The 16798-nt window shown below is 45.0% G+C and overlaps 1 protein-coding gene across 1 annotated transcript in view; it reads left to right on the top strand.

The window, feature by feature from the left end:
• The first annotated feature begins 9441 nt into the window (after positions 1-9441).
• ATP12A (ATPase H+/K+ transporting non-gastric alpha2 subunit) overlaps positions 9442-16798 on the top strand; it is a 98290-nt gene continuing 90933 nt past the window's right edge. The window contains exon 1 of the mRNA XM_077774699.1: positions 9442-9446. Coding sequence (XP_077630825.1) covers positions 9442-9446 — 5 coding nt within the window. The remainder of the gene's footprint in view (positions 9447-16798) is intronic.

The following is a 16798-nucleotide window of genomic DNA, read 5'->3' as shown; positions in this document are numbered from 1 at the left end:
ATTCCTCCGTGTCCACCACACCCAGCTCATATCACAATGTAGTTTTCTATGATGACATCTCTCTTCCTGGAGCAGGTCCTCTATCTAAATTATTTTGGGTGGTTGTGGGGGAGGGTCAAGTCCTTAGAGCCTTGATTTTTTTTAAACTTGGCATAATCTGCATGCAAACATGGCCTGTCTTGGTAGGGGAGGGGTGCTGTCCCAGGCCCTTGCATCTATAATATTCACAAGGGCAAGAGGTAGAAGCCTGTGAAGGTTTAAAAGAGTCTTCAAAACAATGGTAAAAAAAAAAAAAAAATCTCAAAGGAAAGCAACATAGGTATGATCACATAATAATATAAAACAGGATTCTCTAGGTCAGAATTTACCATCAACAGATACTTTTGCTATATGAGGGGAAAAAAATGTGTAAATGGCCCTAAGAGAAAGAAAATACAGACATGTGAAATTATATGAAAAATGTTCAAAGAATCAGAGAAATATTAATTAAACTAGATGCACTTATTTAAATCTACCTAAAACATTTAACTAAAGTACTAAGTGTTTGTGAGAATCAAAGAGATAGTCCCTCTCACATCCAGCTGGTTGAGGGTAAAAACTTAAAACCTTCCTGGGAAGCAATCTGTCAGTTTGTGTCAAAAGTCTTTAAAATGTTCGTTCCATTTGACTCAGTATCTCCAATCCTACGAATCTCTCTAAAGGGAAAAATTATTAAATACAGGCAAATATGAGGAAACAAGGACATTGAAATTTTTTACAATATAAAAATAAATGGAGATAATCTAAATTTCTGATAATATAAGGGTTTGCCTGAATTCTGGTAGAGCTCTATCAGAAATACTAATGCCTTTATAAAAAATACAGTTATAGAGGATTTTCAATGTTATTAAGGTAAAAGATGAAAATAGAGAATTGCACATATGGCATGATTTCACATGTGGGTGTATATATTCTTAAAAAGGCACTTGGGAAACAGAGAGGGACATAAAAGTAGGAGTGAGAGCAGCTTGGGGGAAGAGAGAGAAACTGAAATGAGAAGACCTGGAATGTAGAATGATTACTGAGTATCGGTTCCTCTTGCTGCAGGACCAGTAACACAAATTCTCCACAGCGGATGTCTGGGGGCTCAGCTGATCCGGTCTGGGCCCACCCCACAGTTCTGGGGGTCTGCATTTCACCTGAGTCCCGGCTCCAGACTGGGCTTGCTTGAGACCCTGTTTGGGGGCAGCTGTGCATCCAAAGTCTCTCCTCCTCCTCCCGGGGCCGGCGGGCTAGCCTGGACATGTCCTTCTTTTTTTCTTTTATGTTTATTATTTACCTATTTATTATTTTTTATTTATTTATTTTGAGAGAGACAGAGAGACAAAGTGTGAGTGACGAGGGTCTCAAACTCATAGGCTGTGAGATCATGACCTGAGCCAAAGTTGGACACCCAACTGACTGAGCCCCCAGGTGCCACGGACATGTCCTTCTTAAGGTGTTGGCAGAATCACAAAAGGCCTCTTGAGTCCCAGGCTCAAAACTGTCATCAGGTGACTTCTGCCTATCTTAATGGCCAAAGGAGATCAGCTTCAAATTGTGAGAAAAATGTCCACCCACCATGAGAGGGCACGGCAGAAGAACATGACGAAGGGCCCAGGCCCAGAGGGTGTAAAGTAGGGCCTTCAATGCAGTCCACCTCAGCGGGTTATCATGATATTAATGTACTTGTTTATATATTTAAATGTTATATTTACTAATAGTCTACACTGAACCAGGGATACCTTTCACAATGAGAAAAACAAAAGTCGGGAGGTTTTTTTTGTTCTGACATACTTCTGACTTCTTCTTTTCTTTTTAAATTATTATTTAATAAAATAATAGTGTTGCTATAAACATTGGGGTGCATGTGCCCCTTCGAATCTGTATTTTTGTATCCTTTGGGTAAATACCTATTAGTGCAATTGCTGGGATACAGGGCAGGTCTATTTTTAACTTTTTGAGGAACTTCCACACTGCTTTCCAGAGTGGTTGCACCAGTTTGCACTCCCACCAATGGTGGAAAAGTGTTCCCCTTTCTCTGCATCCTTGACATTGGTTGTTTCCTGAGTTGTTATTTTTAGCCATTCTGGTGGGTGTGAGGTGGCATCTGATTGTGTTTTGATTTGTACTTCCCTGATGATGAATGATATTGAGTCTGTTAGCCATCTGGATGTCCTCTTTAGAAAAGTGTCTATTCATGTCTTCTGCCCACTTCTTCACTGAATTATTTGTTTTTTGGGTGTTGAGTTTGATAAGTTCTTATAGGTTTTGGATACTGACCCTTTATCCGATGTCATTTGCAAATATGTTTTTCATTTCTTTTTAATCGAAAGATACTAGGGCTGATCTGATAGTAATGGGAATGGAAATGGGGGGAAAAAAGCCTATGAAACATAGCGTTTTGTCCATGGAATCTCCTCAAAAATTCCAGTTTCTGATCACTCACTTAAAACAAGTGACACCAGTATAGAGGTAGTTTTTACTGGCATGAGTCCCTCATACAAACCAGGGTGGGGACAGACTGGGAAATTCTTTCTATAGAGGGATGTTTTTTTCCCTTTCCTTCTTCATGAAGGTGAAATAGCAGATATGATGACAGTCCATGACACAATGGAGCTATAGGACATGGGAAACCCTCGGTATCCAAAATGGATAGTAACGATCTTACCCATCATCCCCATGCATATCAGTGCCCAAGAGGGGCAGACAGAAAAGGTGTTATTTGTTAGATCTTCCTGTGAGCCAGACCTGTGCTGGTCGCTTTCACACATGCATTTGAACCTCACAGCAGCCTTCTGAGACAGACATTGATTCTTCACCTGTGGAAACTGAACCTCAGAGAGGAGGGTAACTTTGTCCGAGAGTGTGAAATCCCATTCTGTCCACTTGTGCTTTTTCTTCTGTATTATGCTGCCTGACCTAGTTCAGAAGCATGAATGAGGAAAGGGAAGGAGATCCTCATCCTTTTCAACCCAGCATTTATAGGAGACCAGCTGAGTGTGAGGGAGCTGGGGATCCACAGACATGACAAACTCAACCCCTGCTCAAGCAGCTGACAGTTCATGAAGGCATCTTGGTGTCCAATAAGATGGCAAAATGAACACACTATATAGACACTTGGAAAAATGTATAGGCAAAACCACCATCTATCTATTAATGGATTTTGCTATACAACATTTAAAATTTCTACCTCTGTATTTCTTCATTTCTCCTTTATGTTTCCTACCTATTTGCCTCTCAGTTCCACATTCCAGGTGATTTCCTCATAAGTTTCTACAAACTCACTACAACTGGGTCTATACGTAAGTCATCAATCACGTTATTCTCTTCATATGTTTTCATTTCTAGATTTCTTTCTCTGTATAATGTTCCTGTGCTTGCTTTATGGATTCTATTCTTTCATCTTCCTTCTCATGCTTATATGACAGTCATGCTCAGATCTCACTGTTATTTCCAGTTTCTTGGGGGTATTTTCATCAGGTCAGCTAGTTCTTGTGCCATTGGATTACCTTCCATATTTTGTGTTTTCATTTCACAAGCATCTTCAGGGGAATTTTCCTCTATGTAGGCCTCCCTGTGGGGCAACTGTGATCATCTCCACTTGCATACTTGGGGTTTGCTTCTTCCAGTACTCTTGGGAGGTTAGCTTCCTAGCCCCCCGGCCCAATCTGGCCTCCTAATAGTGTGCTCAGCCCTATGGTTCTAATTTCTCATATCGTATCTTTTCCAACCTCAGCTCTGAGCAACAAGCCTGCTCAGCAATGGGCCATGTGCTCAAGTCAGATGCAGGTTTTTAATTCAAGTTCAGAGAATAGAGAGCCACTTCCTGAGTCCAGACTTTACTCAGGCAAATGGGGACCACTTCCCACCATAAATGGCCTCATGACCTCAACACCCACCCAAGGTAGCAGTTAACACCTCAGCCTTTAAGGAAAAATACTCACATGCCACATACAGGAAGATGAAAGGGGGCAGGCTGACCAAGTCAGATCTCTTTTTATTTTTATTATTTTATTTTTAAAAGTTTATTAATTTATTTATTGAGGGGGGGAGGGAGAGTATGAGCACAGGAGAGGCAGAGACAGAGGGAGAGAGAGAATCCCAAGCAGGCTCTGCTGTCAGCAGAGAGCCCAATGTGAGGCTTGATCCCACAGATCATGAGATCATGACAGCTGAAATCAAGAGTTGACGCTTACTGACTGAACCGCCCAGGCACTCTAAAGTCAACTCTCTTTTTAAAGATGTTTTCTAGAACTCATTCTTTCAGCAATTTTCTTTTACATCTCATTGGCCAAAATGTGTTCATATGGTAATCTCGATCTACAAGAGTCTGAAAATAAGCTGTTTTCCAGCTGGGCTAACTGGCACTCTCTAAAAATCAAATACTATTAATAAGAAAGCCTCCGCCATTGTAGCTGAGACTAGCACACAAGGCCCTTTGTGTACCACTCTCTCTAGCTCCCACATTACCTCCATTTCTCCAGCATCACCTCCTTCCACTTTTCCAAACAAATTCCATGCTACAACCAAACTGAGCTTTGACTACTTCCATAGCAACCTTCACACAGCAACCCATAGGTAATACTCATCACTCATAATTCCTTGTTTTTGGTTTGCCATTCTTGATAGACTGTAAACCCCAAGGAAGTTCACTAATGGAATTTTAGAACTAATTATTGGCTTGACACATACCGAATGATCAATAAGGTTTTCTTTACTTATGAGTGGATGGACACATGGATGGACTGACAGATGAATGTTCCCTGTTCTCTCTCATATCTCTATGTTTTCATACATGCTGTTCCCTTTGCCTAGCATGCCTTTCTTCCATTGTCCACCCAGATAATTCTTGTTAATCAGTAACACTTAGCTGAGATATGCCCTCTTTAAGAAAGTTCTCCCTGGTCATACCTACCTGAATGAGGCATCCTGATTCTTGCTCCTGTGGCCCCATCCACGATAGCCTTTATTCTATTGGATTGTACACCTGAGTTTACTTGCCTTTAGATCTTAGCTCTTTGAGAGAAGACCTGACTTCAACTCTGTATGTCCGGTATTAATCCCACTGCCTGTCATGGAACAGGAGCCCAATGGATTTGCAATGAAATAAGAATAAAAGTGAAAGTAATGAAGCCCATGTGTCCCTTGTTTATAGAGAAAGATATGGCAGGTGGAAGACACTTTGGATGAGCTGAATGAGGAGTTCTTCCAGCTCACTGCTCACGCCCTAGAACTCCAGAAGGAAAAGGACAAACCAGGCCAACCGCCCCCAAGTGAAGGCAGTACGTTTGTGGTAAGCTCAGCAGACTACTGCCTCACCTCCTGAGGGGCCCACAGATAGCTGGGTCTCACAGTGTGGGACCCACAGAGTCACAGGGCCGCATAGGAGAGGTTGGGACCAGAAAGCCCACCAGCCAAAGTTTGGTTTTGCCTGCTTGGTTTGGTAAGTACTTCTAGAAACAGGGAAGACCTGTTAAATTGATAGCCTGGAAAGACTGAGGAAGAGCATGAAAAGGGAGCACAAAAATAGCGGTTTAGATGTAGCATAACTAGTGGTACATGGTTCTGGAACCAGGACTTTTCCATGAGATTCAGCTAGATTGCTTCCCCATCCTAATTTGAGTCTCTGAAGGTATCAATATAGGAAAGGGTGGAGGGGACAAAGACAAGAGACAAAAGGGAATAGTCCAGTTGTATCTGCACTGAGCTCAATAAAACTCTATTCACCAAAGCAGGCAGCCAGCTTGTGGGCCTTAGTTTGCTACTTGGAGATTTTTAATACTGTGTTAAAATATCATTTCTCTTGACTTGACTTTTTTGGTATACTCTTAACTTTTGCACTTAGCCAGTGCCTCCTTCATCTCACCCTACTCCCTGCCTTGCTGCGTTGCTACACACAGGCAGGACCCTGGGTGGTGGAAAAGCATGCAGAGACACCTTCTCTCTCCGGGTTTCCCAGCGTGGGCATCTGTGTGCCAGGATGCCTGTGTCACCAGGGAATCCCCTCTTCACAACTAGGAGAGTCTCTGGGTGTGACGGCCCAAGAGGACCCTACTGTTCCTTCTCTGAGCTCTTCCCCAAAAAGTCACACTGAGCTGTGGGGTCTCTGAGCAGCCACCCTCCATTTCAGATCGGAAGCTGTGACACTGTGGAAGGACCATGCAAAGGGACCATCATTGACTGCACTGAGGGGCTCAGGTGATTTGGTGAGGATAAAGTAACAGGGCAACCTCAGGCTTAAAAAGACATTACATAAATATCTCTGGTATTAAGGAAGGAAAAAACAGGATGAGCTGAGGGGCTATAAAATACAGCAAGATTTAATTATTCAGTAATTATTCCAAATTATTAACCATGATGATTGTGAAACGATATAATTAGTTGTTGTGCATTAATGTAGCAACATAAACTCAGGAAACACTATGTCTTTGTTAGTTAGCTGTGAGGTCAGTCCCTGGAGGTAAGTTGTTGGCATCTTCTCAAGTATTTGGTTGGGTGTTAATGCCTAGAGACTGTCAGAGTGACGGGAGTGATACCAGTATCACATGGTGCGTGCAGGAAAGAGTGAACTTACAACTCTCCGGAGTCACATCTCCTTTTCCTGTTTGTGTCCTGTTCAGGAGGTTCCCAACATCTTCCCTGGCATGAGGCAAGAAGAGAGACCCTACCCGGCAGAGGCCGGTGGCCCGGATGGAGAGAATCTGGGGACCTGGGCCTTGAAGAGAGAGGAGGCCCTGATGCTGGAAGTGAGAAGAGCCCACCTGGCTCAGAGGATTGAAGACCTGGAATGGGAGCTGTCTCTGCTCCTCCAGGTGGCAGATGGCAGCAGGTGTACAGAAGGGTGTCGGCCCGGCCTGGGGACGCGCTGAGTCACACGAGATGCTGCAGTGGCCATTTGCAGGAGTGCCTTCTCCATGGAGAGCACGACCAGGTTAACCCATTCACTCCTGGTAGGAAGGAGTGGGTGTCTCAGGGGCCACCGGGGCCTGAAACATGTGCTCGGATTTATGACATGGTCCTTTTGGGCAACACCCAGATTTCTTTCAGAGCCTGGACCTTGGCTTGTGCTGATTTCTGTCTGATATGCTTTGGGGTGAGGGAAAATAAAGTCATACAAGTCAAGAAAGCTGGTGCATGTTCCCATCACTGAGCCTGCCCTCATTCTCAGCACTGGGTGCTGTGGTCTAGGTTGGACGCCCCCACAGCTTCACTGGGGCACTGGCTTCAGGAATGAGAAGTGCTTGGGGTGGGGACCATGAGAACTCAGGTGCAGCCACAGCACAGAGCTTCCACACTCATCTTCCACCACTACCAAGTCCTCATGGGCATCCCCAGTCGGCCACATTCCCTGCCTGGTTCTGGTGACCTCCTGGAGCACATAGAAACGGGCCAGGCTGTGCTGGCCCAGCCCCCTGTGCCACACTGAGGGCCTCAGGCCCAGAGGAAACGGTGCTTCCCCAGGACAGCCTATGCTTTCTGCCCTCTGTGCCTTTGCACAAGCAGCTCTCTTCCCAAAAGGTCCCTCCTGCCTCCAGTGCTCATTCTAGATGAAGCTCCCTGCACCCCCCAAGACTTACTCCAGGGGTCCCTGGCTCGATGCAGCTCTTCCCACCCCTTCCCAATCTTCTTCTCCTTTGAATCCTCATGTCTTGTGTCTACCATTTGTCATATTCCCACTTCAGTCATTTGTGACATGATTTATCCTTCCTCCCAGACTTTAAGTCATTAAAGGCAAAGTATGTTACACACACACTACTCACACACTGCTATGCATGTCCAGGGTACCAGGTGAGCCAGGAATGCTTCATGAGTGTAACTGACTACACACAGAGAGCCACCGACCTTGAGGTCACACAGTCATGTCAGAGCCACACCAGCACATGGGAAATGGAACACCACTAGGACAGAGGGAGGCACTCAGAGGCAAAGAAGTGAAGCTCCAGGGCTGGAGCCCGTGGAATAAGTTCAAGGAGGGGCCAGGACTTGAATCAAGAGTTCAACAGCGTGAAACATGGATGGTGGCTAAGGGGCCTGGAAAAGGGAGAGCATTTCTGCCTGGTGAGGTGGCTGGTAAAAGAGAGACATGAGAGAGAAAAGCATGCAAAGTATTGACCAAAAGGAATCAGGACAGAATCCATTTAGGAAGAGGAAATCACAGGGGGAAGGAGAGGGGGAGAGAATGTCCTAAGCCCCAGGAATCCTTGGCTCCTGGGGCTCGCCTCCCCATTCCCAGCTAGTGCTCTTTGGCCCATAGCCAAGCTGTGGCTGACGCTGCCAGGCCAGGCCATAGAACTGTGTCCAGCGATTTCTGGCAGCCAGTGTTGGGTTGAGCTCCTTAGCCCTCATAGCAGCTACATGGAGCCACACCGGACTCCAATGTCTTGTCAACTTGATCAAACGTGTGCAGGCCTGTCTCCCCATGGACCTGTGTTCCAGGCAGGGAACCCAGGGGTCCCAAGCAGATGTTCACACAGGCCCTGGAGGAACAGACCTTCCTCTGCTGTTCATCGAGTCTGTCAAGGTGGCCATGCACACTGTGCCTCAAACACTTCAGGAGGGAGCTTTTTCAGGTGACTATCCCCTCATCAAGAGCCGCCATTGTCATAGGAGGTGTGAGTTTCCAAGTCTCTTCTGCCTGGGAGATCCTACTGTTCAGAGCTCCAGGCCACTGGGGAGAGACCAGCTGCTACGGGGCCCAGAGTCCCCTGTCAAGTTCTCACTAGGGCATGGGATGAGAGGATGTACTTTGCTGACTGCCAGCTGGTTTTTGCTTTTCTGGTTGGTTCCAAAATGTTGATCCCATTCTCTATAGAGGTGAGTGACTGCTATCCATTTTAGTAGCAGTAAGCCCCTGGGCTAGAAGGAAGGTCACTCCCCACTTAGGTCAAAAAAGTAAAATCCTCAGTGATACTGTATTTCCACTGCCCCCTGGGCCTCCAGGCAGCTATCCATGTATTCAAACTGCTTCCCAGTGTGGCTTCTGGGATTGACATTGCTGACCCCGAGGCACTAGAAATCCTTTTCTGCCACCATCAGACACCAAAACACAGCCCAAATGTCTGTCTGTCTGATAGTCTTCATTGATGGATTGGTTCAGGGTGGACCAAGGCTGAGAACTGAGACGTGAGCAAGAGGCGTGGGGGTCCTTACTAGCCACGTGTCTATGGGAGGGTTCCTGCCCATGGGTCTGCCTGGGAAAAGTCAACATGGGGGCTCATTAACAGGAGTGGGAAGCCTGTCTACCCAGATCTGAGCCCAGAGCTACCTCTTGTAGATGCTAAATCAACCATCTGAATAGCCAGACATTTAACTACCCTTCATTCACAGAAAGGGATCCAGGTGGGGGAGAGACTGGGGTCCAGGCTTTCATAGTGCTGGGTATCTTATGCTGGGAGAAGCACAACCCTTGAGGGGGTCAGCATGAGGTGGGCTCAGTGCATTTCAAACAGTACATGCAGGAAAATTGCCAGGAATCTTACTGAAAAGCAGCTTCTGATTCTAGAGGGGCAGAGTGTCTGCATTTCTAACAAGCTCCAGGAGAGACACCTGGTCTGTGGACTTCATTTTTGAGTCCAAGGTCATAGGTCCTGGTAAGGAAAGCTGATACTATTTTAAGGTCATTAACCAGGAGAATAATATGATCTGGGGGTACACAGCATTAAGAGGGATGGGATCCTAAATTCTGTTTGTTCCTTGAGTTTCAGCTGCTACTAGACACACAAATTCACTATACACTGTACATGTGAGTCTGGAGCTCGGGGGACATGTGAGCTGGTATAGGAGAGCCTCTAAAGGATACTGATGTCCTGGAGTCCACACAGCACTCAGCCCTTGGCAGCCCCACTCTCCTTCAAAAGTACTTTGTAAATGCCAAAGCCTGGGCTGAGAGCTTTAAATACATACTCTCATTTCATCCCCACAGGAATCATGCTGCTTAGGTGACACCACTTCCCTTCCACAGATGAGGAAATGAAGGGCAGAGAAACAGTGACTTACAGAAACTACTAAGTGGCAGCGTTCCTATTCAGACCCAGGTCTGTCCGACAACAAAACCCATGCTCTGACCACCATACTACAGTGCTGCCTACGCATGAGGTCACCAGTGAAGTTTCCGAAATCTGCTGGTGGTTAGTAATGAACAGCCCAGCACATACCCACAAAATCCAAAATGAAGGACATCTTTGACTTGCCTGAGCCAGTGACGCCAAATGCAAGCTCCTGAGAATCATATGGGTCTTTTAGTTTAAGTGTAATTTAACTACTCTAAAACTGAAAATAAAGAAAATACATTCAAAGATATAACTGCCGGGGCACTTGGGTGGCTCAGTCGGTTAAGCGTCTGACTTCAGCTCAGGTCATGATCTCGCAGTTTGTGGGTTCGAGCCCTGTGTCGGGGTCTGTGCTGACAGTTCAGAGCCCGGAGCTGCTTCAGATTCTGTGTCTCCCTCTCTCTCTGACCCTCCCCTACTCACACGATGTCTCTCTGTCTCAGAAATAAATAAAAACATTAAAAACAAAAAAACAAAAAACAAAGATATAACTGCCAACATAAAAATCATTGGAAACCACCGAAGTCTCAACTGCCAGGTCAGTGTGTTTTAAGGTGGACTCCAAAAATAAATCTGTCCTCTTAATTTTAAAATATCTTGAAATTGCAAAGCAAGACATTTTTCGGTTTTTGGAATTTGTAACAGTTGATATGTATGAACCCAGATTTTTCTCAATAATATGTCATAGAATAACATAGATAAGTGAAACATTGGCTTGCACATATGTCAACAAAAGCCATACATGCCTCCCATTAAAATGTTTGTATTTTCAGAAAAGCCTCATTGTTGGCAAATTATAAGAGACTCTCAAATACAGAGAACAAACTGAGGGTTGCCGGAGGGATTTGGGGTGGGGGATGGGCTAAATGGGTGATGGGCATTAGGGAGGGCACTTGGATGAATCACGAAATTCTACTCCTAAAACCATTATTACACTAGATGTTAACTAACTTGGGTTTAAATTTAAAAAGAAAAGAAATTTCACTAAGTATCTAACAAAAAAATAAAATAAAATAAATAGAAAATAAAAAAAAACAGGCTTTAAAAACAAAAACAAAAAAATAAACGAGGGGGATACTCCCCGCCCCCCCCAAAAAAGAGAAAAGCAATGTTTTCACTGACCAGTTTACAATTCGTTAATTTATTCGATTTGAATCTACAACATAACTTACACTACTAAAAGTTGGCCCTTTTATGTTCTACTTCATACACTGCCTCATAAGGGTTGCTTTTTGTTTTTGGGGTTTTGGGGGGCAGTAATATTCCCCTCCTTAAAGAGAGCCTCTGCGTGCCTGGGGGCACTTCCGAGCCCCGAGGCTCTGGGGCTTAGCAGAGGGACCCCCCCTGCCCCTGGCAGGGAAGCCCTGGGCCTCCGCCATCTTTATTACGAAGGCCTGTCATTTCCCTGGCGTGGGCAGCGTCTCTGCGGAAAACACCTCGACCTCTCCGTGTCTGATGGCGCTACGAGCCCCGGTCCGTCCCCACCGCAAGAGAGGGGCGGCCCCCAGAACTCCGGAGAGCCTCAGGTCATCGCCGCGCCCCATCCCGCCCTGCGTTCCTTCCTCCCAGTGCTGTTGGCCGCGACGACGCTCAGCGCGGGCGCGCCAAGGGCCGTCGCCTCCCGGCCTGCGCCCCCTTCCCAAGCACGGCTAGCGCCTTGGGAGGGTCAGAGAACAGCGGCAAGGACGCGCCATCTTCCTAATCGTTGCAAAGCACCGTCAGCTCAGGAGTAGGGGGTGGTCAGTCCCTGCGGCTCCCGCATTGGCTTTACCTGAAGGGAGAGGAGCTGCTGCAGCAGAGAGACGCTTACTGGGCCTGTGCGGCACGAGACAGTCAAGCTCCAGTCGGGGACACGCGCCAGTGAGAGCCGCAGCTGCACGTCACGCACAGCTGCAGCTGGGACCAAATGAAGACTCTCCGCGGAGACAGAGCCGTGGCCCCCCTTCCACAGCAAAACGCGGCAGCCCGGGATGGCGCCCCGCCTGCGGCCCCTCCGTGCCTCCTGGGAAAGCAACGGTGAGCAAGCTGCTTACACGCAGTCCTTCAGGTTCCCTGCCAGAAAAACAGGGGTGACGGCAGCACTTGCTCTGCAGGGTTGCTGTACGAGTTAGAAATACTGTGCATTAAGATCTGATGTGTGGCTGGCATTCTATAGATGGGAAGCTTGTGAGTTTACCTTCTTCAGTCTAGGAGGTTCTGAGACTGTGGCGTAGGGGCCAAGCCCGAGCCAAACCAAAGCGTGCCACTTTCACAAGCAGATTATTTCAAGCGGAACACAATCAAGTCCCGAAAGACTCAGGAAGAAACTTTCACCTTCCCCCTACCTGCTTGAAAGAGTTTAGGGGCGCCTGGGGGGCTCAGTCGGTTAAGCGTCCGACGTTCGCTTAGGTCATGATCTCGCGGTTCGTGGGTTCGAGCCCCGCGTCGGGCTCTGTGCTGACTGCCAGCTCAGAGCCTGGAGCCTGCTTCAGATTCTGTATCTCCTTCTCTCTCTGACCCTCCCCTGCTCACGCTGTCTCTCTCTCTCTCTCTCTCAGAAATAAATAAAACATTAAAAAAAAAGAATTTAGATGGAGGACCTGCTCCAGGTAGAGCGCTATCCCCACAGCAAACCATATTATACCATGAACCACGTGTGGCATACAGGAGGAACCTCGAAAGACCTGCCGCATCAACGTCCTCTCGATGTCCTATTGATCCTGGGTGGCCCACCAAACATTTGTTAACCAGTTACTCTTTTTCATCTTCCTGTGAATTGATTTCCCTCCCTTTGAAGTCCCAAGCCCCTGCGCTTCTCTTTAGTTCGGGATGACATATATACCTGATTTTGCCTGACTGTCTTTGGAATCCTGTGTCTATGTGAATTCCTTGGACATATGTAATTAAATCTGATTTGCTCCTGTTTATCTGTCTCCCGTCAATTTAATTCTTAGACCAAGTCAAAACACCTGGAAGGGCAGGGGGAGATTTTTCCTCGCTGACTGTAGAAAATAAAGGAGTCTTCCTCTAATATGGAAGCTGGGGCCGCATAGCCGGGGAGAGAGACAGGAGGAACCTGGGTTGAGGTGACATTCAACTCCTCCCAGGATTTGGATAGAGGCTTGTGAGTGTCCACACCCATTCATGATGAAGTGTCTGTGGTCTGGAGAACCCTCAGCAAGACACAGGTCACCTCANTGGTTTTTTTTTTTTTTTTTTTTTTTTTTTGGATATTGTCAAGGAGGAAGAATTTCCTCTGCTCTTAAAGATCTTCCTAGCTGGAGTAAGAATCACATTGACGTGATACAGATTTACAGGGGAAAATAAAATTTAATTTACGCATACGAGGAATCTACACAGAAATGGAAATTCCAAAGACAGTCAGACAAAATGAGTTGTGTGTGTCATCCTCAACCAAGAAGAAGAGATAGGGAATTCAAAGGAAGAAATGCAATTCACAGAAAGATGAAAAAGAGTCAACGGTTGGTCAACAAATGTTTTCTGGGCCATTCAGAATCAATAGGACGTAGAGAGGACTTTGATCAACAGGCCTTGCTCCATCTCTCCCTGCCCATCACACCCAGGTCATATGACCATGTTGTTTTCTATGGTGACAGCTCTCTTCCTGGAGCAGGTCTTCCTTCTGAATTCTTTTAGGCAGTAGAGGGAGGAGGTAAAGAGCCTTTCCTGCATCTGCTGGGTTTTGACTGCATTTAACTCAAAATAATCTTCATGCTGGGGTGGCCCGACTTGGGGAGGCCAGCCCTGGGCCCCTACAGCTTGTTACTTGACCTCTCCAAGTTTCAGTTTCCCCATCTGTAAAGGGATAATAATTCATAAATCACTAGGTCACATCAGGATTACATGAAATATTTTGTTATTTTCTTAATGCCTTAGCTCGAAGACCCACTCATAGTAAACATTCAGTACGAAGCAGCCTCTGTCATCCCATTTCTTGTTCTCTCAATTGAGGATAGTAATCATAACTACCATGCTGTTGTTTTGAGGATTAAATGGATAATGAAGCAGAAGAAAAAATTTTCCTTGGGCCAAGCTTCTTCTAGCTAGACTAAGAATCAAATTTTCATGAGACAGATTAACAGGAGAAAAAAAGTTTTATTACAAGAGCACAGAGACCCAACAATAAAATTGAGAGCTAAAAAAATAACCAAGGAAGGCAGTTTTGATACTTTTTAGACAAAGTGACAATATATCTATGAGGAATTGACAGGACAAAGAAAACAACTTCAGGAGCTTCCATTAGGGAGGAATTCTAAACAGAATTTGGGCTGGGGAAATAAATTAGTAAAAAGTAATGAGGGTTGTTTATATAGTCTTCTTGGCTCTAAATTTCCTATCTATGGTGATAAAGATGCCTCTTTATCTCCTGGTACACAGAGGGCACCTTTCACATGGAGGTTTAGTTTCAGCTTGAAGGGGGTCAGGAGATGATCTGAGTGTATTTCCTGCATAGGCTGTCTCTTAAATAATTTTATTTAAAATAACCAATACACCAAAGTGGCACATTTGGTGGACTACCCTTGACCCCTACAGTAAACATACACACAGTCTTTAGAAAAGCTTTGACACACAGCAAGTACTTCAGAAGTGTTCACTATTAAAATAGTATTTCATTATTACTGTCATCTATTGCAGACCAAGATAACCATTGGTAACCCAGACTACAAGCTTCCTTCTCCTCTCTTTAGGAAATCTTAAAATGGGTTACCCACAGCCCACGTGAGAGAGAAGAGGTCCTGCCTGGAGAATCTACCTCACCATTCCCATTACCCCCAAAAGAACAACACAAAAAGTGATGTTTGATTTTTATTAAATGTGACGAGCGTACTGTCGAATCATACTGTAAGTTCCTGACATCTTCAGAAGTGTTACGTGCTTCAGAAAATCAGGCTTTCCTAATTCCCTGTGTAGGAGGCATGGGGAGAGGAAAGGGATGGAGTGGTGCCTCAGCCTATTCTTTAAGACCCGGTGCTCTGAGCTGCTCCCCTGCCTCCCACTGGGGTCTTCACAGAGGGACTTTTATTGTCAGAAGCTACATTTCCTAGAAGCAGACTCTGAGACAGAGTCTAAGGTGCAAGATATTTCCTAAGGAACCACCCCTATGAAGGGAAGGGGTGGGAGCCAGGACAAAGCAGAGGAAGAAATGGAACAGTCCTGACACCAGGGAGCTCTGAACAGAGTCACACAGCAGAGTGCCCGTCTTCCCCCTCCACTCAGGCCTGAGGTGCTGCCTCGGGAGTTGGCTGGAGCCAACGCTCGGGTGGCTCTTGCCTGGCTCTTGTGGTCAGTGCACGTCCCTCCTGAAGGGTGTCTCATAGGTACAGAGAGTTTTAGGGGAGCCGTTTGGGGGGTCCTTAACCTTCACAAGTAGTGTGTTCTGAAGCCCATCTGCTTGAGAGCAGGGCCTGGGGACAGATGTCCTGCGGGCTTCCTGCACCCTGACCCCGGGTGCCAACCACACTTCCACAATAGGTTAATGTTGTTTCAATCAAATATATCCTATAATGCTTCTAATGGTATATTAGTCTAAAAAGAAATGTTTTATCACTTAGAATATAGTCACAGGAAAAAATCATTTCAATCTGTATATATATACAAATTGTGTATACAGACACACACACATTCCTCAAAGATATGTAATAGGGTGATTGATATATTGCAAGTATTTAGATCTAAAAATGAAAATGTTCACATATCAACTTAAACGTCCAGGAGAGCACATCATTTTTCAAAATTCTGTTAGGGAATATGTGAGGACAAAAGCCTAGAAAACATCACTTAGACTAAGCACTTAGGTATGCATATTCCTTTCCTCGGAGAGGCTCTCATTCACTGTGTGATCCTCATACCAGAAACTAGAACAAACCAGAAGAGTCAGTGCCATGATCCAAAGCCCAGACCAAAGTAAAGGGAACCAGAAACTCATTTTCTCAAAGTAATTTGTTATATTGTTTATACCAAAAGTGCACTATGCTAGGGGATTAAGGGTGTACTCATCTTGATGAGCACTGAGTAATATATAGAACTGTTGAATCACTATATTATATACTTAAAACGAATAAAGCACTCTATGTTAACTATAGTGGAATTAAAATTTTAAAAAAATTTAAAAGCGCATTATGCTGCTACACTACAATGGGAAAATATTCTTCATGTTAAGCCTGGAGTTGACCAATATTTCAAGCATCCAGAGTCTATTTTTCATCAACAAGCTGAAGAAAACTGCTCTTGCCTTCTAAATTATATTATAAAGAAGTTTTCATTAGTCTGGAAATAACCACTCCTCTGCTTACCTAGGGAGAATAATAAAAATGCTGATTTTGTTGCCTGAGCTCTGATCCCTTGTGCTAAAGAGCAGGTGGCTAAGGATATGTATAGTTAATTTTTCTATAATAATCTTTCCCTGTATCTGTATGGATAATGTTACTTCTTAATTTGATTTTTTTACCTATATAGTACTGGAGCAACATATTGTAACTTGATGAACCATTCTCTTTTTATTCTCTATTTGATTTGTCTAGTTTGTGAATAGTGCTATGACGAATGTCTTTACAAAGCATAGATATATTTTTCTTCTCATTTATTTTATTGTAATACGTTTTTCTAAAATGGCATTACTAGGTCAAAAGGTTTGTGTGGCTTTTTGGCTTTGGTTATATTATTAGGTTACTTTCCAAAATTATCGTCCCTAATTATGCATGCCACTTGAACCTAGATTGGAACTACTC

Source organism: Crocuta crocuta, unplaced genomic scaffold (genome assembly GCF_008692635.1).
Source record: "Crocuta crocuta isolate KB4526 unplaced genomic scaffold, BGI_CrCroc_1.0 scaffold277, whole genome shotgun sequence".
Lineage (NCBI taxonomy): Eukaryota > Metazoa > Chordata > Mammalia > Carnivora > Hyaenidae > Crocuta > Crocuta crocuta.
The sequence above is the reverse complement of the archived record's forward strand: the minus strand, read 5'-3'. Positions and strand labels throughout refer to the sequence as shown.